Source organism: Strigops habroptila, chromosome 3 (genome assembly GCF_004027225.2).
Source record: "Strigops habroptila isolate Jane chromosome 3, bStrHab1.2.pri, whole genome shotgun sequence".
Classification (NCBI taxonomy): domain Eukaryota; kingdom Metazoa; phylum Chordata; class Aves; order Psittaciformes; family Psittacidae; genus Strigops; species Strigops habroptila.
The window spans coordinates 41804714-41831393 of NC_044279.2; the positions used below are offsets into that span (position 1 = coordinate 41804714).

The following is a 26680-nucleotide window of genomic DNA, read 5'->3' on the forward strand; positions in this document are numbered from 1 at the left end:
CTCTGTGCCGACATCCTGTGAGTTCATTATTTAGTAGGTATGGTGCTACATTTACACAAGGCACTTTTTGGAAGTATTTCATCACTAAATTGTGTATCCTGTGAAGTTGCTCATACTGGCACATCACCTTTTTGCTTATTGTAAGAGCATTTTGTACTCAGTTTTACATTATTTTTCCTTTTGATTGCTAGATAATATCTGCCCACTCATAATAGTCAGAGTGCACAGCATGCTTCAGTTCTCTGGTGGGAGAAGAAGAAATCTGAGTCTGAGTTCCTCGTTGTCTAATTTAGCTAATAAACTGCTTTGGATTCAAACCTTAGTTTCTGTAATTAAGGAGAGAGTCACTGGATTAAATCTTTCCTTAGTACAAGTGACAAAACCCTGAATATTGGATATAGATTACAAGTTGTGAAAAACTCAGCAGGTGCTGAGCCATGCAGCCTTCTCAGATTTTCAAAAGTGGTAGATTTTGTCTTGCCTTTTTCTGTGATTTCAGAGACTGTCTTTTCAGATGTTTTTCTTCACTGCTTGTTAATTTGAAAACCACTGCTACATTGAGACTATTCTGCATGCAGTTTCATAGTGACAGCATTTGCAAGGCTTTCTTACTGCATATGCAATGGTACCCATGCTATATGGGGCACTTTCCTTCCACTCTTATAGCTAAGGATGAAAATTAAAAAAATGTATAAAAAGTTTGCAGTTCAAAGGCTCTGTTCCTTTAAGGTCTCAGCATACCAGAAGGCTAGAAATGTGAAACTGGAGTGTATTAATCCTTACAAACTTTATTAAGTATGAAATTGGACTTTTATTGCATTATTGTGTGTGATCTTAAAGTGTTTCATGTTCTTCTGTTTCAAAACACGTAAAATAAGCCAAATACTATAAAAAGAGAAATTGAAACTTTGCCTTTTTAGTATAACTTTAACCTTCTAGAATATAAGCAATGATATCCCCATATGCAACTGACTGATAACATGGTATAAATTAGTGTGGGGTTTCATCTGTCTTATGACACAGAACATTGCCTGTTGAGTTTTCTAGCTCATGTCCACAGCAGGACCTGGCTCAGTCGCATGGTTGCTTCATAAAGTTCATATCCTGCTAATATAAAACAATGATAATGTTACTTGAAATAGATAATGAACAGTATGAGCTACTTCTAGAAATGTATTCTGACTTGGAAAGAACGCTGTATTAAAAAAGAAGGAGATAATAAAAATAAATAAAGTATTTGGATCTTAGAACAGTCTTACAAGAGCTTTGAATAGTTTGCAGTAGAGGTGAAATCTGGGTTGTACAGTATTTGTGTATTTAGATCCTAGGTGAACTGATGGATGTATATTTTTATATCTGTTTGTCTTTAGTCAATTCTAATATATTTGCATGAGAGTCATGTCAGCTAGAAGAAACTAGCTTTTCTTAGTTCCCATTTGAGCCTCTGTCCTCACCTTTCTTCAAATTTCAAGTACTTTATATGCAGAAAAAACACTGTCATATTTGTAGGTTTTTTTTATAGAGCCTTTTTGAAGTTGATACCTATGTGTGGCTTTTTTATTTATTTCTTTTCTTACTATATATTCTAGAAGAACCAGGCAATATCATCCTATGAATACATCATGGAAAACTGTGCTTACACCAACTCTCTAGATATTTTTTTCATAAAACAGGAGGTCTCCTGTTTCATTTTTGCATCTCTATGCTCATAAGCATGCAAAGTATCCAATAAGTATGAGAATATATCATAATTTAGGTTAGTTGGACTCTTTGTTAATCTTATTTTTCTATATACTAGTTGCAGCTTTTCCACAACAGCTCCTGAGCTCACTGTACAAATAAAAAGTGACCCCACAGAAACCAGTTGCTCAAGATGTAGGTAGGCTAAGCATTTCTAATCCAAAAGGTCTTCACTTATTTTTGCTCTGTTATAGAACCTCTACTTCTGTCATATGTATGTTGAGCCTAATTCAGAGAATTGCTTAGCCTAGGTTGGAAAAGAAATCTCTATAAAGAACCAAGAGTCTGGCAGTAGTGTGGGAGCTGTTTCACACAAAATGTCATTCATATTTCCATATTTGACTACTGTCAAGTACCTCACCATCTTTGGTGTTCCAGCCCCTGCTCCAAAACAAAGATGCAAAATAAATTCTAGCGCATAGGATAGGGGACAGAGAGGGATGGAGAAAGGTCCTATCTCCATAAACCTGTTATCAGCTGACAGAGCAGACTTTGCAGGATTCACAGCCGATACAGCTGCGACCGTGAAGTACCCTGGCTTCAGAATTAGCAAATACAGTACTGCACATAGAAAGGCTAACATGATTTACCTATGCCAGATGTGTAGCAACAAACACATGTCCGTGTGTTGGTAGTGATCACAAACATGATATGGTGTTCTGGCTTACTGGTTGTAAGAAAAGATGACTTAAAAAAAAAGGAAAAAAACCAAACCTAAGCAACTGGATTTCATCAAAAAATGTATGACAAACATAATTCTATTGCTACCAAAATAGCTTTTGTAGACTATTCTGCATGTTAAAATTGCGTAATGAATTTGTCGTTGAAAAGCGCATCCGTATGTGGTCTGCAATATTTGAAGAATGACATGTTTTATTTCCTTCAGCACTTAGGTAAGTTTGTCAGTTCTTAACAACCTAGTGCTAACTAAAATTTTAAATATGTTTGTAATTAAGTATCAGATGCCAAACTATCCTTTATGTTTTCATTATGACCCCTAAACAACATGTATACCAAAGCACATCAGTGGCAGTTGTCACCAGTCACTTTGAAAGAACCATCTAGGTGGCATCAGTCAAACTGAGTATAAAAATCTTTTTATTTCACTTCATGTTGAATTCAGTTGATGCACATCACAGAATATACAATTTAATTAACACTGCAATCATAGAGGGCAAAATCATTTTACGAGCAGTTACTTTTCTTTTTGCTCATAAAGTTCCATTGTACTTTCTATCCTTTTTTCTAAACGGGCTTGACATTGATGGCAGAGGATGAAGGTTTAATGAAATCTTTGAAGCTCTACCTCCCAGAGCCGAGTGATTTGAATGGCATCTCTCTGACACTGCATTCTCTTCTGGGAAAGGTCTTATTAATATATTTATGCTGGTGAAACACTTTAAAGGTACAAGGCTTTATGTAAGCATTTGTTATGTCTGTGAGAAGGCTTTCAGAATGTACAAGTCTGTACAATGACTGCTAAATACTGGGGAGGCCAGTATTGAATCCTTTTTCCCTGACGGCTTTTAGCTCTGCTGTCTTTGTGAACATATGGAGGTGATTTATGTAGCAGTCCTTCAGTCTTAGGTGACTGAGAGCATGGGAGGGAAGCGAGGTAGATACTGAAAGGTTATTCACTCTTACCAAGTGTGACATATAATGGTTTGGGCACAGAGTGTTAAAAAACAGGTGATAGGAGTTTACTGTTCTGTATCTACCAGATGTCACTGCCATTAACTTTATCTGAGTAACACTGCACCCAATATCTGTTATCATTCCAGTACAGAAGGCTAGACAGTCCTCTTCTTTGCTCACAGCAGTGTGAATCATGTTGAGAGTCATCTTCTGAATACTTCAACTGATTTCCCTCCAGACATTTTGTTATATTGGCACTTAAATTGAAAACCTGTTACAGCAAATTCCGAGACATTTTAGGGATTATAAGAAAAAGCAGAAACGATTCTTTCCCTTGAAAGTGATGGAGGAGCAGAACCTTATTCCATGAGGAGAAGGATCTTCAACCTGCCAGTATCCACCACCAAGAATTCTGCAGACCTATAATGACTACCAGCACGTAAGACTCTATGCATTATCTGATCAGGCATCCACCTTGTATAGGTTACGTGATGGATGCATGCTCATATCACAGTGCATTGTGATGAGTATATTGTGATGGCTTCTGAGTTAGAAGTCTGCTGGAAAACACCAGCAAGATGCACAACAGCTTCTCTCCTACATGATGCACAATCCCAAGCAGGAGTGATGCTATGGTACTGCCTTGCAAAGGGGTGAGATGCAAGTGGTTTGCACCTGGGGAATGGAACACCCATTGTGAAGCATGATGTGCCTTATTTATGAGGATTGTTCTTTCCTTCCTCTTCAAAAAATAAAAGTTGAAGGAAGAAGATGGGAATGTGGGCCTGAAATGGATATATTTAATATCTCAGTATGCTTCATAGAATCATAGAATAGTTAGGGTTGGAAAGGACCTTAAGATCATCTAGTTCCAACCCCCCTGCCATGGGCAGGGACACCTCGCACTAAACCATGTCGCCCAAGGCTCTGTCCAGCCTGGCCTTGAACACTGCCACCAGGGATGGAGCATTCGCAGCTTCCTTGGGCAACCCATTCCAGTGCCTCACCACCCTCACTGTAAAGAACTTCCTCTTTATATCTATTCTAAACTTCCTCTGTTGAAGTTTGAAGCCATTACCCCTTGTCCTACCACTACAGTCCCTAAGGAAGAGTCCCTTCCCAGCATCCTTACAGGCCCCCTTCAGATACTGGAAGGCTGCTATGAGGTCTCCACACAACCTTCTCCTCTCCAGGCTGAACAGCCCCAACTCTCTCAGCCTGTCTTCATATGGGAGGTGCTCCAGCCCTCTTATCATCCTCGTGGCCCTCCTCTGGACTCGCTCCAACAGCTCCATGTCCTTTTTATGTTGAGGACACCAGAACTGCACACAGTACTCCAAGTGAGGTCTCACGAGAGCAGAGTAGAGGGGCAGGATCACCTCCTTTGACCTGCTGCTCACACTTCTTTTGATGCAGCCCAGGATATGGTTGGCTTTCTGGGCTGCAAGCGCACACTGCTGGCTCGTGTTAAGGTTCTCATCAACCAACACCCCCAAGTCCTTTTCTGCAGGGCTGCTCTGAATCTCTTCTCCGCCCAACCTGTAGCTGTGCCTGGGGTTGCCCCGACCCAGGTGTAGGACCTTACACTTGGCTTGGTTAAACTTCATAAGGTTGGCATCTGCCCACCTCTCAAGCGTGTCAGGGTCCCTCTGGATGGCATCCCTTCCCTCCAGCGTATCAACCAAACCACACAGCTTGGTGTCATTGGCAAACTTGTTGAGGGCGCACTCAATCCCACTGTCCATGTCACCGACAAAGATGTTGAACAGGACCGGTCCCAACACCGATCCCTGAGGGACACCACTCATTACAGGTTTCCAACTGGACATCGAGCCGTTTACCACAACTCTTTGCATGTGGCCATCGAGCCAGTTCTTTATCCACCAAGTGGTCCACCTATCAAATTGATGTCTCTCCAATTTAGAGACAAGGATGTTGTGTGGGACAGTGTCGAACGCTTTGCACAAGTCCAGGTAGATGACGTAACTGCTCTGCCCCTGCTCATCAGTTCTGTAGCCCCATCATAGAAGGCCGCCAAATTGGTCAGGGAGGATTTCCCCTTAGTAAAACCATGTTGGCTGTCACCAACCACCTCATTGTTTTTCATGTGCCTTAGCATGCTTCCTAGGAGAATCTGCTCCAAGATTTTGCCAGGCACAGAGGTGAGGTTGATTGGTCTGTAGTTCCCCGGGTCTTCCACCTTCCCCTTCTTGAAAATGGGGGTTATATTGCCCTTTTTCCAGTCATCAGGAACTTCACCTGACTGCCAGGATTTTTCAAATATGATGGACAGAAGTGGAGACTGACAAAGTTAGTAAGCTGTCTAGCTTATTGAATACTCAGCACAGAAACTTGCAGAGAGTTAAGAAAAAAGGACAGTTTTACAAATGCCACTGTCAAATCACAGCAGCAAATCGCTGTCATTTTCTGTTACATCAGAGATGGATAGATGATCTAATAGGCTTTTTCCATCTCTAATAATAATACTTAGTTCTTATATAGCTTTGCAGATAGCACAGATAGTGCTTTGCAAAAGAAAGTATCATTATCCCTATGGAGACACTGTCAGTATCAGACAAGTTTTAAAAAGTGAGGTCTCCTTTATTTAGCTGCTTATTATGTTGGATCACTATGCTTTTTGCATGGTGTTCAAGTTTTCTCAAGTTCACTTCTTATACCCAATTAAAACTTGAAAGTGGTAAATCTAAGGAGGTGTTAATTTTGAGGTTTGGTGGCAGAGTACCATACAGTAAATGCTCAATGTTGAACTCATGTTCAATGTTATAAAAGCAGCATCTGTCCTGCAAAGGACCTGAATTTGATAGTGAGACAGGGAACAACAGAGAGGTTCTTAAGTTTGAGAATAAGCAAGCCTGATTTGAAATTCATCAGCAGTTAACTGGATGTGTTTAATCTTGAAGATGTTAAACTGTTGTGATTTTAAAGGTAAAACCATCTGACTCAGTAGAGCAGTTATGGTACTGTTTCAGGCTATTAGAATTAGGCATTTCTTTTCTCGCCTTTCATACTCAAACTGCTGACATTCCCATTATATACCTTTGTTGAGAATTCTCTTTCTTAACTCCCTCTCTGGAAGAGGCACTTACCTTAGGAGGTCAAAGGCATTCTTGTGTTATAACAGAAAGAATGTAATTGGCTGACTTGAAATCAAAAGGGAACTTGTCTTCATTCATCTCAGGCTGTCTGACTTTAAATTCAAATACAGAGGACAGTAGACAAGAAGTTGTTCAGTGATAGTGTTAAATTCAGGCTCTGCTGGGGCCCTTCTGTTTCTGAACAGTATTCATTCTGAGATCAGAAAAACTCATATTGCTTGTTTGTCAAAAACATACTTGTTATCATTCGTCTTTCAAGTGTGGAAGGGTGTCTTGAGGTTAAATTGTGCTGACTAGGTAGATTCTACACTTGGTCCTAAGCATCTAATGATCCATACAATCAATAATAATTATATTAATGTTATTCTAGACAAGGCATATTCTTATAGATCTTGTAGAAAGTTATAAGGCTGAAGGAATTCCTTACCTCTGCCTCTGAATGTTATTGGTGGGGAGGTTGTTGATCAAGTATAGGATATTTTGCAGTGCTCAAGAGAGGAGAGAGGCCAGACCAGCCAAGGAGTTCAAAATAGAATCATAGAATCATAGAATCATAGAATCGTAAGGGTTGGAAATGACCTTAAGATCATCTAGTTCCAACCCCCCTGCCATGGGCAGGGACACCTTGCCCTAAACCACGTGGCTCAAGGCTCTGTCCAACCTGGCCTTGAACACCGCCAGGGATGGAGCATCCACAACCTCCCTGGGCAACCCATTCCAGTGCTTCACCACCCTCACTGTAAAGAACTTCTTCCTTATATCTAGTCTAAACTTCCCCTGTTTAAGTTTGAACCCATTACCCCTTGTCCTACCACTACAGTCCCTAAGGAAGAGTCCCTCCCCAGTATCCTTGTAGACCCCCTTCAGATACTGGAAGTCTGCTATGAGGTCACCACGCAGCCTTCTCTTCTCCAGGCTGAACAGCCCCAACTCTCTCAGCCTGTCTTTATATGGGAGGTGCTCCAGCCCTCTTATCATCCTCGTGGCCCTCCTCTGGACTCGCTCCAACAGCTCCATGTCCTTCTTATGTTGAGGACACCAGAACTGTACACAGTACTCCAAGTGAGGTCTCACGAGAGCAGAGTAGAGGGGCAGGATCACCTCCTTCGACCTGCTGGTCACGCTTCTTTTGATGCGGCCCAGGATACGGTTGGCTTTCTGGGCTGCAAGTGCACACTGCTGGCTCATGTTAAGCTTCTCGTCAACCAACACCCCCAAGTCCTTTTCTGCAGGGCTGCTCTGAATCTCTTCTCTGCCCAGCCTGTAGCAGTGCCTGGGATTGCTCCTACCCAGGTGTAGGACCTTACACTTGGCTTGGTTAAACTTCATAAGGTTGACACTGGCCCACCTCACAAGCATGTCAAGGTCCCTCTGGATGGCATCCCTTCCCTCCAGCGTATCAACCGAACCACACAGCTTGGTGTCATCAGCAAACTTGCTGAGGGCGCACTCAATCCCACTGTCCATGTCGCCGACAAAGATGTTGAACAGGACCGGTCCCAACACCAATCCCTGAGGGACACCCCTCGTTACAGGTTTCCAACTGGACATCGAGCCGTTTACCACAACTCTTTGCGTGCGGCCATCGAGCCATACTGGATTTGGATGTAAAACACACAGTGGCATTTGGAAAGCAATGTTCTGAATGGTGTTTTTAATTTAAAGGTTTCTGAGAAAGATGCTGAGAGGAATTGAAATCATCTTAGACTTCTTATGAAGGCTTAAGCAGAATTTGTATCACTTAGATGCTGGAAGCATTTTCCATGTAACTGCAAGTGATTCAGTCAGAGAGCTGATGTATCAGACATTTGCATGGGTTGAAGTATATTCCAAGCGGAAGGCACTAGAGCTACAGTGCAAAGATACGTTTTGGATAGAAGCTACAGAAACAATTCCAGGGAATACAGCCATAATCTTGGAGTACTTACAGTTATAAAACTCTGTAATCTGGGGGGATAGCAAATGCATCTGCAGAATCAGCTGATTAGTGTGAAAGGGCCACAGAACATACTATATATGAAATTTTCCTGAATTGTTCTCCACCTGGACTCCGGCATACTTACTTATTTTTCTGACTACAGGCATCAGTGAATGTATTATCCAAAGGCAGAAATTATATTTCTCACTGGGATTCTAGGCAGAAGCTTTGCAATAGTCTAGGGTAATACCCATTTTCCTTTCTCTCCTCCCTTTGCAAACCAGCAGTGACAAAAATTGTTATCTGATTGCTGTTACAAACCAGGATCAGGAGCTAAAGGAAGCTGTAAGATGGCTGTATCAAAATACTCCATCGTAAGTGTCATTAGAAGGACCTTCAGAACAGAGACCAGCTTTTTAACAGTCAGAATGAAAGAGCAGCTCTCACATAGAAGAAAACAGCTTTTTCGATAAAAGGTTGGGGCATAGTTTGCCTCTCTGGTCTCCTCACTTTGTTGTGCCCACTCCATGTAGAACTAAAAGATCTTGGTTTACAGAAGCATCAGAGAAAGATGTATTTTTTGAAAAGGATAAAGATTTAGGAATAGTGGACCAAGAAAGAAAGGGATTAGCCTTTTTCTTCATTTTTTTCCTCTGTCAGGTCTTAAACACCAATTTAGACCATGCCAGGGATTACCATAGTAACCATTTAACCTCTTTTCAGAGCCTGTTGTGTTTCAGTATAGTTCAACAATGAGCTTAACTGGCATTTGAAGCACTTTGCGTTGTATGTGTGACAGGAATTACCGCCAAATACCTTTCTTTTAGAGAAATCACAGTTAGAACATAATAATGTATTTTTAGTTTGGTGGTATTAAGCTTTTAATTTTTTATGCTAATATTTTAAAAGGTAGAGTACGTGAATTTAGGATGTATTACCAGGTCTTATTTCTAGGCTTAATGCATGACAGACAGCGATAACTCGTTCCTACAGTTACCTGTTCAAATGTGTCATGAAACTCAGCCTTCCACCAAGGGCCAGAGAAACTCCTTACGTTGGCTGATATGTTTGTTGGTGTGTTACAGATGATGCAGCTGGATGGTCTCAGTGCAATCAACCCTGTACTTCTTTCCTCTTTCTTTTCCATGGCCTTCTGCAGCTTACTCTGTGACTGTTATCATCGTGACTAGAGAAACACTCAGGACATGATGATTTAATTAGATTCTAAAAACCTGTGAAGTAGCATAGCCTTTTCTCTTGTTCATGTCTAATTCAGTCTGGGCGGGATGCTGTTGTACAAAATAATAACTTGCAGGAAAAAAACCCTTTTCATAGAATATCTCTGTGTCTGCATTTTATGTATTCTTCTCGTGTAGGTTAATGGAGAGGTGACATTTCCAGTTTTTAAGATCTTGCAGTCTGCAACATACACACAGTTCTTTTTGAAGGACTAATTATATTGCTAATATTTCACTTTAAATCACACAGATCAGAGCAAATATTAGTATTATTGGATGTTTATAGGTAACTCTATATCTACCTAAGATTTAAAGAGATTAACAAGATAGATGCAAATGCTTTTCCCTACTTATCTCAGCATGAACATTTATAATGTTTGGGCTGTACAATTCAAATTTTTCTAGCTTCTCTGCCATTTAGAATGCCAATAGCAAGGAATTTTACTCCCAGAATGATGCCACTGTCTAAAAATCAAACCATTTCTCTCATCTTTCTCTCTCTGTCTCTCCAGACTTCCATAGCACTGGCCACACAAAGGGAGAAAATCATAGAATGTTGACTGATCTCTCAGTTCCCTACTCTTTTAGGTTTTGTTTTTTCTTTTTTTAACTTCTACCATCATTGTATACATCTGAGTCAGTTAATTATTAAGTTGCATTTTTAGCCTCCAGTCTAAAGTTCCTTTTGCTTCTTAGTATTCATGTTGACCAGAGATCAAACTTCTGCGAATCTCTCCATCTCCTCAGAGAGGACTTCTCAGAATATTCTTACTCTGTGTGTCTATGCACATGTGACATGTAGACCTCAGTATGGAGCAGAAATGCCTGGGCTTTCTGGAATCCAGTGATTTTACCTTTGTTTTTCCATGTGTTCTTCAGTAACTGTGAAAATTAACCGGAAGTTCTCTGATGACAAGTCCATCTCAGGCTTCAAAACTGGCAGCAGCTCATTTTCATGTGTGTGCTCCAAGGTCTGCAGCTGACATCCCCTGTCTGCTGATGCCCAGCCCAGAATTATATAGCAGCAGATTATACTGAATGTGGTTTTACTCATTCAGACATTCACATTAATCAGTCAGGCCAAACATTAATTTTCTGTGATCTTTTAGAGCAGGCAAGTTTTCCAGGAAATGTGGGTCATTTGAATTAATTTTGATTACTCTGATTTTTTTGCTTCTACTTATTGTACAGGAAATAGGTACAACTATTACAAGTCTGTGACACAAAGAGCTGGAGTTCTTCCACAGCACCTAACCCATGATTTTTCTTGTCATAGTAGATTTTCATCCCTGCGTTTTCTTTTTATATCATTCTTAAACATTAACATGTTTTTGACTATGCATTAAAGCTCTCCAAAAAACCACATCTATAACTACATGTACCATGTGCATGCTTCCCCATTCTTGTTTATTTTTTTACAATGAGGACCACTTTGTCTCATTGCAGTTTGATATAGTAAAAGATGATGTTTCTCTAGATACAGAATCATACTTTCTACATACTCTTTAAATCATTAAATCATTTAAAATCTCTTAAATTACATGATTATTTCTTCAGAATGTTTGCTTATGATACTAAACCATTAGTCATTTTCTTAATGGAGAACTGTATGCTTTTAGTTTTATCCATCAGCCTAAAGGAAAAATATGCACATTTTGTGTATTGAAAGATACAATTCTATTATAAAAAAACATACAATCCAAAAATTAATATTTTCCAATATATGATAATTGTAAATGAGACCAGATTTTAATTAAGCTCTACTAGATTTGCTGCAGCAATCATATGTTCCAGAATGACTTGAGAATATTGGCTTCCTGCTTGGATTTCAGCTGTAGAGTTCTACAATTGGCCTAAGTTCCCATGAGCACAAACACCAGACACATTATGTACGAATTTAAGGCTCTGAAATTTTCCTGTTTATATGTTCCTTCGCATGAAAACTAGCGGTTAATCAGCCTTCAAGCACAATCACTACATATAAAGCTGTGAATATCTTGTGTATAAACACTGGGACATGCCACTTTTAGACTTTTTAGCTCACCTGTTCATGAATTTCTTAAGTTTGTTGCCATAAGGCACCACTATATGAGCTTTTACAACTCACTGAGGATGACAGCTTTTTAAATCTGATCGATTTTATTCGCATTGAGCCAGACTAGCTAACATTAACATTTTCTTTCCGGGGGAAAAAAAAGGTCCCATTTCAAAAACCTCTGTTTTGTTTAGAAATACTTCTATTTCCTATCAAATTGGGTATTTTTCTAACTGAGGGGAGGTAGTCTGCCCTAAATCTGGAGGACTCCTAAATCTTCAAGGGACATTTTAAAGAGAGTTTCATATGATGAAACTCAATCTAGAGAACAGGCAGCAACCAGGAGATAGTAGTGTTCCCTCAGTGCCAAGTTGGGAAGAAGGTGGCATAAGGAAACCCCCTAACAAGCTTGAAAGTTAGACCTTGCTTGGTTTTGGAGCAGGGAGTTAGAAATCCTCTGCTTCTCAGCCCACGGCATTTTGTCCTGGCTGCATGGTCATAGACGGCAAACTCTGAAAGCTCAGATTTCCTCATGGCATCCTGACTTTCAGTATTATCCTGCATGGGTTTAGTATAAATTCACCAAAACCAAGTCTCCCATGACATTTTAATACCATCTAATCAGAATTTTGTAGAAATTCTACTGGAAAATTTTGTGTGAGACCTTAATGACAAAGGATACAAAGAGGAGGCTGCTGACAGTATGCCAGCATTCATTACAGGCAGCTTTGCACATCACCTAGAAAACTCTTAGAGGGTCTTCAAACCCAAAGAGTTCACAAGTTACTGATTTTAAGACATCAGTAGATGGAAAAAATAACACATCCCTTATAACTTCAGCAGTTACTCTCTCTCTCTGTTAAAAATGTGTGCTTTATTTGTGATTTGAATGTTACTGGATTCTACTCCAAGTCATTGATTCTTGTTATGCCCTTCTTCAGTAGATTCAAGCCATTCAATACATCATGCTTCCTCTTCTCCATAGTACTTATGCAGCGCAATCAAGTCACTTCCGATCCTCTTTTCAGAAAGCTGCAGAAATTAATCTTCTATGTTTTTCACTATCAGGCTTCTTCTCCATTATTTCCAATAGGAGTTGCATCTTTTTACCTCCTTTGTAATTTTCCGCATCTTAAAAAAATAGATGTACACAAGAACTGTGTGCAGTATAGTTTACATCTTTGCCAGACAGACAAAGTCACCAGCTACTTCTGCTCACTTCTACTACTGAATGTTTTGTGCAGCATGACACTAGCAGTTCATGGTCTGTAGTTTATGACCCTAAATCCTCAGCAGGAGGCACTGCCTTGTAAAATATATGTCCTGATGAGAAGATACTTGAAATAGTCTTGAGTTCTTTGTCTTAGGATGTAGAATTTTTGCTTTAGGCTGTATGAAAATGTTACTCTCTGTGACTGGTTACAGATAAGTGATTTAGCTCTCTGACCAACCTATTGCATTATAATTTACCATTATGATAATTTTTATATCACCTGCTTACTTTATCGGCACAAATGTCTTCCATATCTATAAAAGCAGAAGTAGACCTTGAACAGAAAAATGAAAATATTTGCCTGTTTTCCTTCATTGATCAAATTTACAATGTCATTAAAAAATGAATCTGATTTTAGTTGAAAACACCTATTTTCCATAAAACCATGTGACTTCACATTAATTATATTTCATATCCTTTAAATCAACATTAATACAAACTTTTATGAGTTCTTCTTTTGTTTCCTCTGGGTCTGATAGAAGGCAAATGTCTGATAGATACTGCCTTCATCCCATTTGGCCTTTTTTTAATGAGATGGGCATAACATTAGCACTGTTCCAGTCTTCTGGAATTTCCCTTGTGGTCTAAGATTTATTAAAAATGAACATCATTGAGCCAGAGATCTCATGATAAGTGCAGTCTACTTTCCTAGATTTTTATAGATGACTGTGGTGACCTCTTCCTTTATACTGAAGAGATTAATGAAATTCAGTGGGTGGTACTGATTACTAAGATGACCTTTGATAAGGTGTCTTGTCTTCCTAAAGAATGTCTTAAGAGTATTTTTCAAAGTGAAATAGCCTTCACTTTGGAAGGAAGTGGAGTAATAAAAGAGGGCTTTGCTAGTATGTGTTTATCTAAAAGCTTGAATATCTTTCAGTAGTTTCATAAAAATAGATTTCTGAATTCTTAGTTTAAGAAGTTGGTAAGAGCCTGGTAAGGGTAAGTCAATAGATTTCAATACATAGCATTAGTTAGAAGGAACTCATTCTTGAACAGAGCACAAATACATAATGAGCTGAACTTAAAACTTATAATGCAAGGTGTTGTAGAGTGAGGCATGTATTAGTTTCTTCATTTCAACTGGAATCATAGACAAAAATATTGAAATTATCTGAGAGAGTGTCTTACTTATTTCTGACTTCCCTGAAATTAGGAAGCATTATAAGAAGAGTGGCTCTGAGTTTTTCTGAGGGTTTTCAGCTTGCCTCTTTTCCAGCTGCATATCCTTTACCCCATCGCATATTTTTTAGGCAGTTTTGATACTCTGGAAAAATCTCCAGTACACAAATTAGTAAAAGAGGACAATATAAAAAACTTTCTAAATGGAGAGCAATGATATGGAAATGGATTTCAAATCCTGCCTGTGCTAGTAGCACAGAAACAGTGGATAGAAATAAAAGATGACATTGACTTGGGTGAAATTATACATGAAGGAAAGTCTTCTTCATCTTGATGAATTACAGGTGGAGAACTGTCTATAAGACTTTACCTGTCACCTGTTAATTTACATCAGCTGTCTGTGGTTTTCCCATTAGCAAATCCAGTTCCTTTCCATTTTTCTGTGCAGTCCTTTCCAGGTTACCACTGTGGTTGCAGTGCAGTGAGGATCCTGACCTGCTTCTATTGCCGAGTTGTCTTTTTGTGAAAATAAAGGTATGAGATGGTTTTCACACAGAATTGTGTTGTATGCTGTCCTGGAAGCTGGGGAGCATGGTAAGAAGGTTCCTGTAAATTTAATGCAGAGTAATGCCTTAAAGAGGGTAGATACTCAGATTCTTGCTCTATTCAGTGGAAACCCTTAAGTACATGCTAGGTCCTCATGTGCTCCACTGGCCTGTCTCTAGCTAACCAGCAAGTCTCTAGTTTTAAAACAGCAATGTCATTGCTGCCTTTTGCCTAATTGCCAATTTGGGACATTCTGAAGGAGGCTGCTGTATTGTGTGGGGTTTGCAATTGGGGTCATGGAAGGGAGCTGGGGGATATTATGGAGGAACATGAAAGCCGAACTGGTGTTGCAGCGAGTAAGAAACAAGAGAAAGGAGGACGTCTATCTGCAGGACTTGAGTGAATAAGGCTGTGCTAGTGCCACTGCAAAAACAGCCATTTATTTATAATGTAGGGACTGGTACGAGGTGCAAGTTCTTTTTGTCTTGTTACAGAGGAAAGGGAAGAAGATAGCTGGCTACAAAGGTAATCCATAAATTTCTCTGGGGTTTCCCTTTGTGGTTCTTGCAGAACAAATAAAAATACACTGTATGGTTTCAGTAATGGAGGCACTGAATTAACCTCATAGTCTTTCCCTGGGGTTGCTGAATTTCAGCAGCTATCATGCCAATCATTCCCACCCACTGGTTTGTTTAATCTGTTTGTTCTGGCTTTCATTAATCGATAATGTATGGTCATTGTAGCAAGGCCTCTGTTCATGCTAGGTTTTTAATATGGTACCACATCCAGTGATACATCTTACAAGTAAGAAATCAGTAACTGATTTGGTTCTTAATTACAGTTCTTTGCTACCTACCAATCCTTTGTATTTTCCGATGTACGCTGCAATTTCAGTCTCAAACTTTGGAGTCGATTGCTTTTTGAAACTAAGACACTTTTAGTAGTAGAAACTACATTCACTAAACATTAAGATGCCTATACTTATTACAAGAGGTGTTTTCAAATCAAGTAAGGGTACTGTACTGTGGCTTCCTATACCCTATCACAGTAGGAGAGGGACTTTCTGTAGAGTGACTGCAATGCACATATAATATTCTAATAATTATGGAAAAGCTGTATGATTGGACTTCTCACGATGTCTGATAAGCCAAAAAAAAAATAATCTTTCAAGTGTATTACATTTCCTTTCAATGTTGTACTTGGACTACTCACTAGAAGACTAGCCTTGTGACATGCTATAGTTAATAAGTTTTCCATGCTGTCAAAAGTAATAATATTAATGTGCCATTCAGTTAAATTAATTTTGTTTTGTGCAGTGGCCTGCATAAATGTGAGTGACATTTAGAAATATGATTGGGCAGGAGCTGAGGAGAAGCCAAGTGGCAAAACAGAGCAAGATGCACTCATTAAAGCAGAGCAGCCAGCTGTAAGCATTTGCAGGCAGGCAGAATTACAGAAAAGCAGGCATGTGTATTTCTTTTAATTCATTCCTTCCTTTCTCATTTGTTTCAGAAATTCATTTTCTTGTTTAATTAAGAACTCTGTATGTTTGCTAGCATGGTCTCTTGTCTGGAAATCAAAGAGTGCATTTCTGCTAATCTTTGATTTCAAGTGCCTTCAGCCACAGTGTTTCTCATTTTGCAAGAGGCAGCTGATTGTAATGCTTTTAAACTGATGACCGTGAAGTGTCATTTTCTACTAATAACAGTGTTTTCTCTTTCCATTTCCTCTGCTTTTTAGAAAGCAGTAATAGAAGTGCTTTCTCTAAACAGTTAAAAATGTAATGAAGAGGGCTAAAAGGAGGAAGCTGACAAAACCTGACTAGTTAATTTTTTAATAACGTTGACTGGTTCAAATTATTGCCCAACCTGCTTTCAAGTCCAATTTACCATTGTGTTGGAGAATATTACATAATTAGAGCAGTTAAAAGAAATACAGTCTGCTACCTTTCTCTATATATATTGCAATAAGAAGACAGATTTTTGAAGAATATCTGTGCCAAGTAGTGCTGTTCAGAGGGATGGGGGGAAAGAAAAAGAAAATAGTAGATTTTTATTGCCACAGGAAGATCCTGCTAGGTCTGTTCCCCTTAAGCAAAGGTAAAAAGTAGTGCTGGCATACAGAATTGTATCACAAAGAAGTCAGAGAGTAGGACTGTAGTAGGGAAACCAGTCAAAAGGAATGTGCAATTAAACTGTTTCATTTGGCTTTTCCTCACTCTTTATACCGTGACTGCATTCCTACAGATACCACCTCCTGATAACTTTAATAAATTCTCTTCATTTGAAAGATAGTTCCCTGTCTTCCCTAAAACTAATCCCTTTTAAAACTTAACTCATGGACCTTTGCTTCTATTTCTGTTCTCTCTTCACCCAGCATCAGTCTCCTTCCCATCTCTTCTTCAGGCTGTTGTCACTGCTAGTCTCTTTTTTATGGCATCCAGAATGAGCTCTCTGGATCTTTGCCTCCAGAACACTCTGTTTCTTCCGAGATCTCTTGCTGTAACCTATTTCAGTTTGCTTTGCTTCTTAATTTACGTATTATGTGGCTTGTAATGGAACACTTTACATTAACAGGAGCTTCCTTTTATGGCCAAGTTTGCACATTTGGAGAGGGTATAACCTATGAATACACTTCTGAAATAATGTTAGTAAAAGCAAACAGGAGAGACTTTTGATCACAGACACTCTGTATTTCCATTTTGTATTTCCATTTTAAGACAAGTGGATTATTCCTGTGAATAAAGAAAAATGCAGTAGGGAACTTGTCCATATTTAATTGTTTTAAAATATTTTCTTCAAAATTGCAGGAGATATAATCATGAAGAAGGTTCTTCCTTCTCTCCAGAAGCATTTAGAACCTCTTTACTGCTAGCTGTATAACAGCGTGGCTGCTCTGTTCATGGGCATGAAATTCTTTTAGACAGCAAAGGAATTATTCTGCCTGTCAGATTAATGGCTTAGTTGTTAAAGTCCTTAAGTTTGTATTGACTTGGTTTATAGTTAACATTTTGCAAGTCTGAAACAACTACTTCTATAATCAACCTTTTGATTGAAATTGCTGGGGAGAGCTCTGCCTCTCCTGTTTGCTCTCAGTACTTTGTTCCAAAAGTAGTTCATAGACTTTGGGGGTACAGTGGTACTTGGTGTGCAGACATAATCATGTGATAGTCTCCAAAAGTGCTATAGCAATGGTACACATTAGCTCTAGCTTTTCTTTCTCTTTCTGGTTCTTTATCTTTCCCTGCTGCACCATCTATTTCTAGCCTATTTATGCAAACTGAGTTTTAGGAGCTGCTTACTCTCTTCCCACTCCTTTGCCTAATTGTGGCAGAATCATCTTCATATTGTGAGGTTATCTGGTCCTTGATTTGCAAGCGTAAAAGATTGTTTGTCTTTTCTGATTATACCTATTGCAGGTCTGAAATTTTCTGCTTTGCTCTTTAATCACGTATTTATCAAAAAGGCAATGCCTTGGAAGCTAGTAATATTGAAGACAGCTGTTGTTGCTATAAAATTTCAGGTTTAAACAAAAAAAGGAAGCCCAACAAACCAGTATTTCCTTTTCCCAGTATGATCCCTATTTGTCCTAGGGGGAGTGGAGGAGCAATACTTTCCCAATTGTAGATCCCAGCTACGTATATGGTTTGCTAATTCTGCACATTTGCTGTGGTGGATGAATTGAAGTTGTGGCCAGTGTGTGTCATCCGTTTCTGCATCCATGTGATTCTGTTACTGTTGCTATTGTGACACCTTTGCAGATTAGTGTATTTATGGTTTATGTGCCTAGGAAAGAAATTTGTTGGATTTGAGATCTCTATATGTAGATGGAATACGATGGCCTCAGAAATGTCTGAAGCCGATGGATGTGAGAATTGGGACTGGAGATTCTGTCATTAAATTTTGTGTGGGTTTCCTGAAAGACTCCTAATTTAACTTTATAACCCACCTTTATGCTGTTGCTGTTCTTTCTGCAGAGTTTTAAAACATTTGGTTGGTGCAAAAACTATACAATGAACAGTATGAGTTTCCATTGTAAATATTGATTGGTAGAAGATTGTACTTTGGGTCTTCGCCCATAAACCACATCCTGCTGTTTATCTCTTGGGCTTATGCAAATATCCACAATCAAAACCAGGTATTGAAGTTGGAAACCCACCTTTCTGTGTTTGTATCCTTCCTCTACTGACTGTTTTGGAGCCCTAGGTCCAATTAGGAAAAGCATAAGGTTCTGTGGCTCATTATTTTGGTATTGTTTTACAAAGACAGCTGCAAGGATCAACTTCCTCATATGTTCCACAAAAATGTGGAGAATGTGTATATTAAGAAGATAGATATCTCTGTTAAAGATTCTGCAGTGTGAAGTAGAGTAACCTGCATAAATAGCATTTTTCTCTGAAGCTCGTTAGGAGAGTATACTGTCAAGGCAAAAATGACTACTGACAAATACGAGAAGAAACATGAGACAAGCAGGAGCCACTTAGAGTCACCTCTAATAAGTCCAGGTTCTCAACAGGACTTCAAATAGCCTTTTCTAAGCTGAGTAAATGTTAACAGCACTGTGTCATTTATGTTCTGCTCCATTGCATCCTCTTTAAATGTAGTGAAGTTATGAGGTTGCTTAGATGGAGAGAGTCTTTTGATTGGTGTTTAGGCATTATACACGAATAGGTTAATGTCTATGAACCTCCCAGTTGGAAGTTTCTAACACTAACTTACAGTTTCCATCAGAAATCAAAGTAATTTACTAACATAAATTATTTATACATAGGGCTGAAAGAAATTAATAATAACAATAAGGCACCTCTGTGAGATAATCACCACACCAAAAGCACTCATCTGTACCTTGTAGCCCTGCAGGGGTTTGTAATTATCTCCTGCAAACCACACCTCTAGTGATTGCTTTTTGTTGCCTCATTTCAGTGCTGCCACTTGCAGTATTTTGCCTGACATATATTTAAAAAAAAAAACAAAAAAAAACACAAACTTAGAAAACTTCGGCAGTCATGCAAAGAGAAAATGTTAGAATTACAAGAAATATTGAAGAGATACAGTTAATACAGATTTTGATAGCAACAAAAAAGTACTAAATGTGATTCTGTAGGCATTTAAAGAGGCACTTCTGCTTTTTCTTCAAGTTATTCACTGGGATGAGCCCATCATCTGCTGCCATTTCCCATGGCCTGCTGGTGATCTATGGAAAACTGGCTGTTTACATGATGCTGCCTTCTTCTTCAAGCTTCCTGCAGCTAAAATGGCATTAAAAGAGCCTAAAATGCATTAAATGCTCTCATAAAATTACTCTTCTGTAGAGACAATTGCAGTATTTGCACAGAAGCATTACACGATTACAGATGGAGAAAGGCTGGTGAGAGGTGATGGTCTTTGTGGCATAACTGTGTTTGTAAAGAACCTCCTCCAGCCTCTGCTGAAGCACTCAGATCAGAAACAACAATCCTAACACCATTTTATGCTTACTAAACATACTTTAGTCTTAGCACAAGTAAAAAAAAAAAAAGGAAAAAAGAAAACTAAAAAAGAAAAAAAATCCACTCAAAGGAACAATTAGATGCATAGTATTGATTTTAAAGTACCTTCAAAAATAGATGTTTAGCTATTCTGTCAGTGAGGTACATCTCTCAGGAGTACAAGGGAATAAAAGTTCCTGCGCTGCTACAACCAAAGCTCTGTCTAGTGAATTTAGAGGTGAGTGCAGAGCCCTTAAATATCAGGTGATACGTGAGTGCAAAGGTCTTTAAGATGCAGTACTAAAACAAGCTTTCAAATATACCCTGTTTCGGTCTTGTTCAGAGCCCCATGAATCAACCAGGCTATTTTAAACCAAGAATACTGGGTAATAAAACAGTGTCCGTGGAGAACACCAGGCGGCTGGGTGAGCTGTGATCATGATAACACAAATCGATAAGCAATTGATTTCTTCCATTCTGAACAAGCTGCAAGTGATAGATCAACTTCACCATTAGCCTGGCCAATATGGACTTCCAAATCCAAATGTCGGGGGAACAGCATGTTTTGCTGTCACCGTGCTATTGCAGGCTCAGTTAGAGCCAAGCATGAGCTATGCACATTGCACAGCTGAAATCCATATTTCCATGATCTGAATCTACACTGGGGTTTATAACAGTATATGCAGACAGGGAGGAATAGTAAGTCCTTCCACAACAGTGCAGTCCATGCTGTGAAAGGCATCTTCTGTTAGATACGAGTTAAAAATGTAAATTTTCTGATGTTAGGACCTGTTTTTATAGCCCTCCTGGGTCAGATAGAGATCTCGAAGATACTGCTTTCCAACTACCCCCTTTGCGGCCTGCAGAGTCCTAATCCTCTTGGCTGTTCCTTCTGCAGAAGCTGTGTCATATCTTTGATCATTCCTGCTGCTTTTCTTGGAATCTTTCCCAATTCTACCGTACCCTTTTTGAGGTGTCAAGGACACTGTAAATTTTCAAGATAGCGTCACATGTGCATTCTGACAGGATTTTTATATGTGATACACACATTTAACACCATGAGCTATTTTGTTGTGTTCTCCTTGAGCATTTCCTAACTATGTCTGTTCTGTATGTTTCCTGACCACTGGTGATCACTGAGCTTATAGTTCTCTGCAAAACATCTGTTACAATGCCTGGGTCTCCTTCCCAACTTGTAATAAACAATTCAGAGTCTGTCACTTTATAGATTTTGCATTATTGTTGCAGTTTCTACATTTTTAAAAACTAAAGATAACTTCATGATGCAATTCTCAGTATGTACTGCTCCAGTCCATTTTGGGGAACAACAAAGAATCCCACATCCCCAAGGAGGTCTTCTGAGACAGGCTCACACACCTTTTGATAAAGGAGGAAGATGTAAACACTGAAGTATAGCTGAGTATCTCGCATGCATCCTTCAAATGGACATACTGCAGATGCTTATCCAAACCTGGATAAAAAGTGATTGTATGTAAGAGGTATTGAGAGGACTGCCACTGATGCTGAAAACTTGGCTTAGTGGATAAGTTTCTCTTAAATGACTTGGAAGCTTGAGCTCCTGGTAGGAAGGGAATATTTGGGTTCCTTTTACATGGATGGTAAAGTCCTTAGGACATGGGTTGTCTTTTCTCTAGGAAATACCCACTGCATCCATGAATATGTGAGCCAGTTGCCCTCAGGAGGGCTCCCTCAGCTTTTTAGGTGAGGTTCTGACTTTGCCTCCTTCCTGTTGGCTCTTTGAACCTGGTAAATTACCATATTCTTTTTGCGTTTGTGGAACGGGGTAAACATGTATAATTCCTGCAAAAAATTACCTAGTGTCTTAATAAAAAGCTTGGATACAGCCCCAAAACTTTTCAACAACCAACCTTCCAGTTAATTCTAACAAAACACCAGAACCAAAGAGGTACATCTTCACAGAAATGTACTTTACTGCCAGGATAAATTGTGGAAACAGACATATGCCATAAGAACTACTGTATTTGAAAAGTAAACATTGCTGTCTGAAATGCTTTATTGGACTGTTAGTGTAACCTGATTCTTGTCTCGAAAGCAACCTTGTTACTCCCCTAGAGATACCATTGTACCTGAACAGGAGAAAAGCAGCTTGGATCATCCTAGTGATCATTTCTAAGCAGTATTCACCTCTTATTGTCTCTTTTGAGTCTGCAAGTTCAGATCTATTTTCCTCCTTTTAAAACAAAGTTCCTGTAATTCTGAACATAATTCAGCCTTTCCTTCTTTGTCAGGGCTGTTAGGAAGGTACTAAGAAATGATACCGAAAGGTTGCATTTGGCAGGACCCTAGAGGATAGGCTGCAAAGCTGAAGGCAAAACCAAATCCTTCCAACCATTCCTGATATGACGAGGGATGCACTATGTTCTTTTCTATGCCTGCCCTTTTATTTATTTTTCCCCTTCTTATATCGGAGATAAGTATTTTTATATAGGTACTGAGTGGTTTGTGCTTTGTGTTTTTAATACTTTTTGCTTTTGCGACAAAATGTGGTGAGAAACACCCACGTGACTTTTTTGTCCCATAGTGGTCTATGCATGTGTGTTAATTGATTTCTGCTGAAACACAACCTGGGAAAAAAATAGTCATGACTTTGTTTAAAGTCAGACAGTATTCGTGAGACCCCGACTATCAGGGATGAAATGCTGAGCAGTATAAGTTACTTTGCAGCCAGCATGTATCTTGTCATTTGCCTCCATACAGGGTAGTTGCTGTGGACCCCAGTTGCTGCAGCAGACTTGAAGTTATGAAGGATTTAAGCTGGCAACTTGTGGCAGATAGAATCATAGAATCATAGAATAGTAAGGGTTGGAAAGGACCTTAAGATCACCTAGTTCCAACCCCCCTGCCATGGGCAGGGACACCTTGCCCTAAACCATGTGGTCCAAGGCTCTGTCCAGCCTGGCCTTGAACACCGCCAGGGATGGAGCATCCACAACCTCCTTGGGCAACCCATTCCAGTGCTTCACCACCCTCACTGTAAAGAACTTCTTCCACCTTCCCCTTCTTGAAAATGGGGGTTATATTAATTACCCTTCTTCCAGTCATCAGGAACTTCACCTGACTGCCACGACTTTTCAAATATGATGGACAGTGGTTTAGCAACTTCATTCGCCAGCTCCTTCAGGACCCATGGGTGGATTTCGTCAGGTCCCATGGACTTGTGCACGTTCAGGTTCTTAAGATGGTCTGGAACCTGATCCTCTCCTACAGTGGGCCAAAGGTCTTCATTTTCACAGTCCATGATATCTCATATTGTCCAACTGAATGTTTTGTTAAACAGTAGGAGTTTGAGATGTAATCCTGTTAATTTTCTGTGGGGCTTTCAAAGCTACATTTTTAAAAGGCACCAGAAAACTATAAAAACATAACACCGTGCCTTGTTTGCTTTCACAGCAAGAAAAACTGGGTGATATCTGCTTCTCCCTCCGTTATGTGCCTACTGCTGGCAAACTGACTGTTGTCATTCTGGAGGCAAAGAACCTGAAGAAGATGGATGTCGGTGGACTATCAGGTATGTGCATGAAAATCTGCTTGTAGATTTTGCAGGCTTGTAAAGGCAGAAAGTAAAACTCATTTGCTTTTGGAGATCTCTCAGTTGAGAAGGTAAGGGCTCTTGTTCACTGCCTGAAAAATGCAGTTTGTGTTTTCTGAAAGTTAGGGCATGACTGAGTATATTGGAACTCATTCTAGCTTAAAAAAGAAAAGGAATTTCATTATACAATGCATTCGTCTCCAAGACAAGGTCTGAAGAGTTAAGCATTCAGATCACAGTGCAAGCTCTCTGTATTCTCCTTCTCTCCTGTTGCCTGGAGATAAATACAGACTACTCAAGCAAGAGGAAAAAAAACTGACTACAGTTCCTATTGTCTGTCTAATCTCACAAAACATGAGCATTTCCCTGCAATGTTACTGATACATAATAGAGGATCTCATGACAGGTCACCATGCTGACTTCTGGTTGAGGTGCTGGGATAATTGTCTCTACATATGAAGGGCTCAGGTGTGATTGCTTCCATGCACAGAGTTGGGAGCGCTCTGCATTTGCATGTAGACCAGCAATCAAAATGACAGTCTTGCGGTTGTGGTAGTCAGTGAGGTTGATATCTCCAACATGCTCAATAACTACAAATAGTCCTCGTAGTCTTTCCTCATAGTAAGGCTGTACACAATGTGAGCAAGATGATGTATGCCATCTCTAAACGATGGTGCAGTGACATTAGGGCTGTGTCCTAGGGACTTGGTGATGCTCCGTGTAGGCTTCTGTTCTCTGCTGTGTTGGAATTTGTACCCAAAATACACAAAGAAATGGGAACCTGCTAAAAGTGAGCCTGAATATTTTATTTACCACTTGTAATGTACAATAGTAGGAGGGCCTTCGCAAAGTGAGAGGAGACAAAGTCTCTTACCAGTAACCAGTTATCTTTTTTATTTTACTTGCTTTTAAAGTCTTCTACTGTACAGCAATTGACATCATAAAGTAAAAGACATCAGAATATTGTTGTAGTCATTACCTAAATCAAGTCTAGCTTTTTCTTGCCTAAAATGGACACTGGATTAGGACACATAACTAATAGTTTCCCTAATGCTCATACTCAACCAATTGCAAATTAATGTTCTTAAGCACATTTACTTCCTAATTGTTTCCTAATGAAATATTAGATTCTAATAGTAAAGAAGAGTAGGGGTTTTTTGACAGAAGTGTAGCTCTGAGAGCCAAAGCATCTATGTTCTTTTCCAAGCTTTGCAAGAAATGTGATGGAAAATAGATACTCATCTCATAAGAAAAGAAGGAAAGGGGCAGGAAAGCATTCATGAACTGAAGATCTTCTACAAACTTCAGATGGGAAATACAATGCATTGTGTTGGAAATAACTATGAGGAAGCGAATGGGCTTACTCTTCTCTATGCTGAAGCACATACAGGACGTTTAAATATATTTCTAGGGGATGACAAGTTTTGTCCTCCTTTTTTAGGGACGTGCAAACTAGAAACACCGTGTTCTCTGAGACAAACACAGTGGGATACCATGGTTATAGCAGGAATTCAAAAGTCACTGACAGTGATAAATGGCAGTTAGTACGGTATTCCTGAGGCAGTAATTATAGATTAAATAATATTGGTTTAAAGTGGATCCAGTATCTTTCATTAGGGAATTTATCTTTTGAATAAATTATGCAGAAATAACATCTGAAATCAAGCTGAGATTCTGTTGTCATTATTCACACTAAATAATACCTGCTCTCAAAGTACAGTACTGCTAAGTGGTAATGAAGGTGACAGGATTTTATCTCGATTAGCGAATGCTTTCCCCACTAGTTTTGTTATTTTCTCTAGATACTAAATTGGCTTTTTGTTTTGCAAAACTACAAGTTTTGTGTTGCAGTGGAGGTGGGGAAAATGTTAACAATCAATGTGATTGTTAAAATGTGATCTCCAACTGAATGTTACCTATAGATTCAACAGCACTTACTGTCACCAAGGGCAAGCCATTAGCAAGAGGTGAAAATTATGTAGTCGACACAGATGGGGAAAACTCTTAGAAGTTTGTCAAAAACAGACAAAGAGTATCTGGGTTATGAGTTTAGAATATGTCTTTTCATTGCTCTCTCCTATTTTGGAGAAGATGCTGGAAAAGCAGAACACATGCATTTGAAAAGGGCTCTACTTTCTCTTGCATCCAGCCTTTATGCCTCTCTGTGGAGTTTATCTGCCTTGCAGAAAAGAGAAACAAGGCCCCGGCTCCTGCAGAAGGTCTGACATAGTGCTGCCAAGCATTCACAGCACAGCAGCGGGCAACCTTGCAGCTTCCTTCTGGCTCCTTCTCTTCACATCTTAAGTATTAGTGCTGCTAGTAAATATCTGCTATACCTTTGCACCTCAGTCATGTGGAAAGCTTTAGCATTTCTGTTATCTTTAGTCCCAATAGAAAGAACCAGTCACTGTGGCTCAGTAGTCTTCTAAACTTCTATTTAGAAATTTCTTAAATTCATAATTGTGATCAATCAGACTTAAATGCATACTTGATTTTTAACATGCATATTTATGTTGTACTGATAGAAAGCCCCATTACAAAAATACCTATCAACAGCAATTGATTGATCAAAGTATATCGAGAGTACTATCTTTCCTAGCATTTCTACACGGCTTCTACTGGTCAAAACTTAATCCTGCTAATCAGCATATATATCCTATCTGATGGTTACAGTTGCAAAAAAAAGCCTTTATATCCAGCATTTTCAACTTTTCCATAAATCTTCCTACCAGTCAAAAGCCAAGCACATATTACTTCAGAAACTGACAATAAAAAAACAACAGACTAATGATCAGATTCATTAGACTCCTTGTAAGAAAAACAGATCACCCATCTGAGCGATAAAGTCCCAGGTCTTAAACTTAATTGCAACATCAGGCTGTGACTAAAGCAAACTTTGGCTCCAGCACTGGAACTATTCAGCCTGAGCTCATCAAGTCGCCACAACAAGTGGAAATTATTATTTCTCTTGAGCAAGGGTCTCTGGTAAACAATTATGCATGTTTTAAAATGGAATTTT

General features: G+C 39.2%; 1 protein-coding gene across 3 annotated transcripts in view; it reads left to right on the forward strand.

Moving 5' to 3' along the window:
- The window catches only part of SYT1 (synaptotagmin 1), a 360700-nt gene that overhangs the window by 283619 nt on the left and 50401 nt on the right, over positions 1-26680 (forward strand). For all 3 annotated transcript variants that reach the window (XM_030478820.1, XM_030478821.1, XM_030478822.2), the window contains one exon: positions 23523-23640. In XM_030478820.1, coding sequence (XP_030334680.1) covers positions 23523-23640 — 118 coding nt within the window. The remainder of the gene's footprint in view (positions 1-23522; positions 23641-26680) is intronic.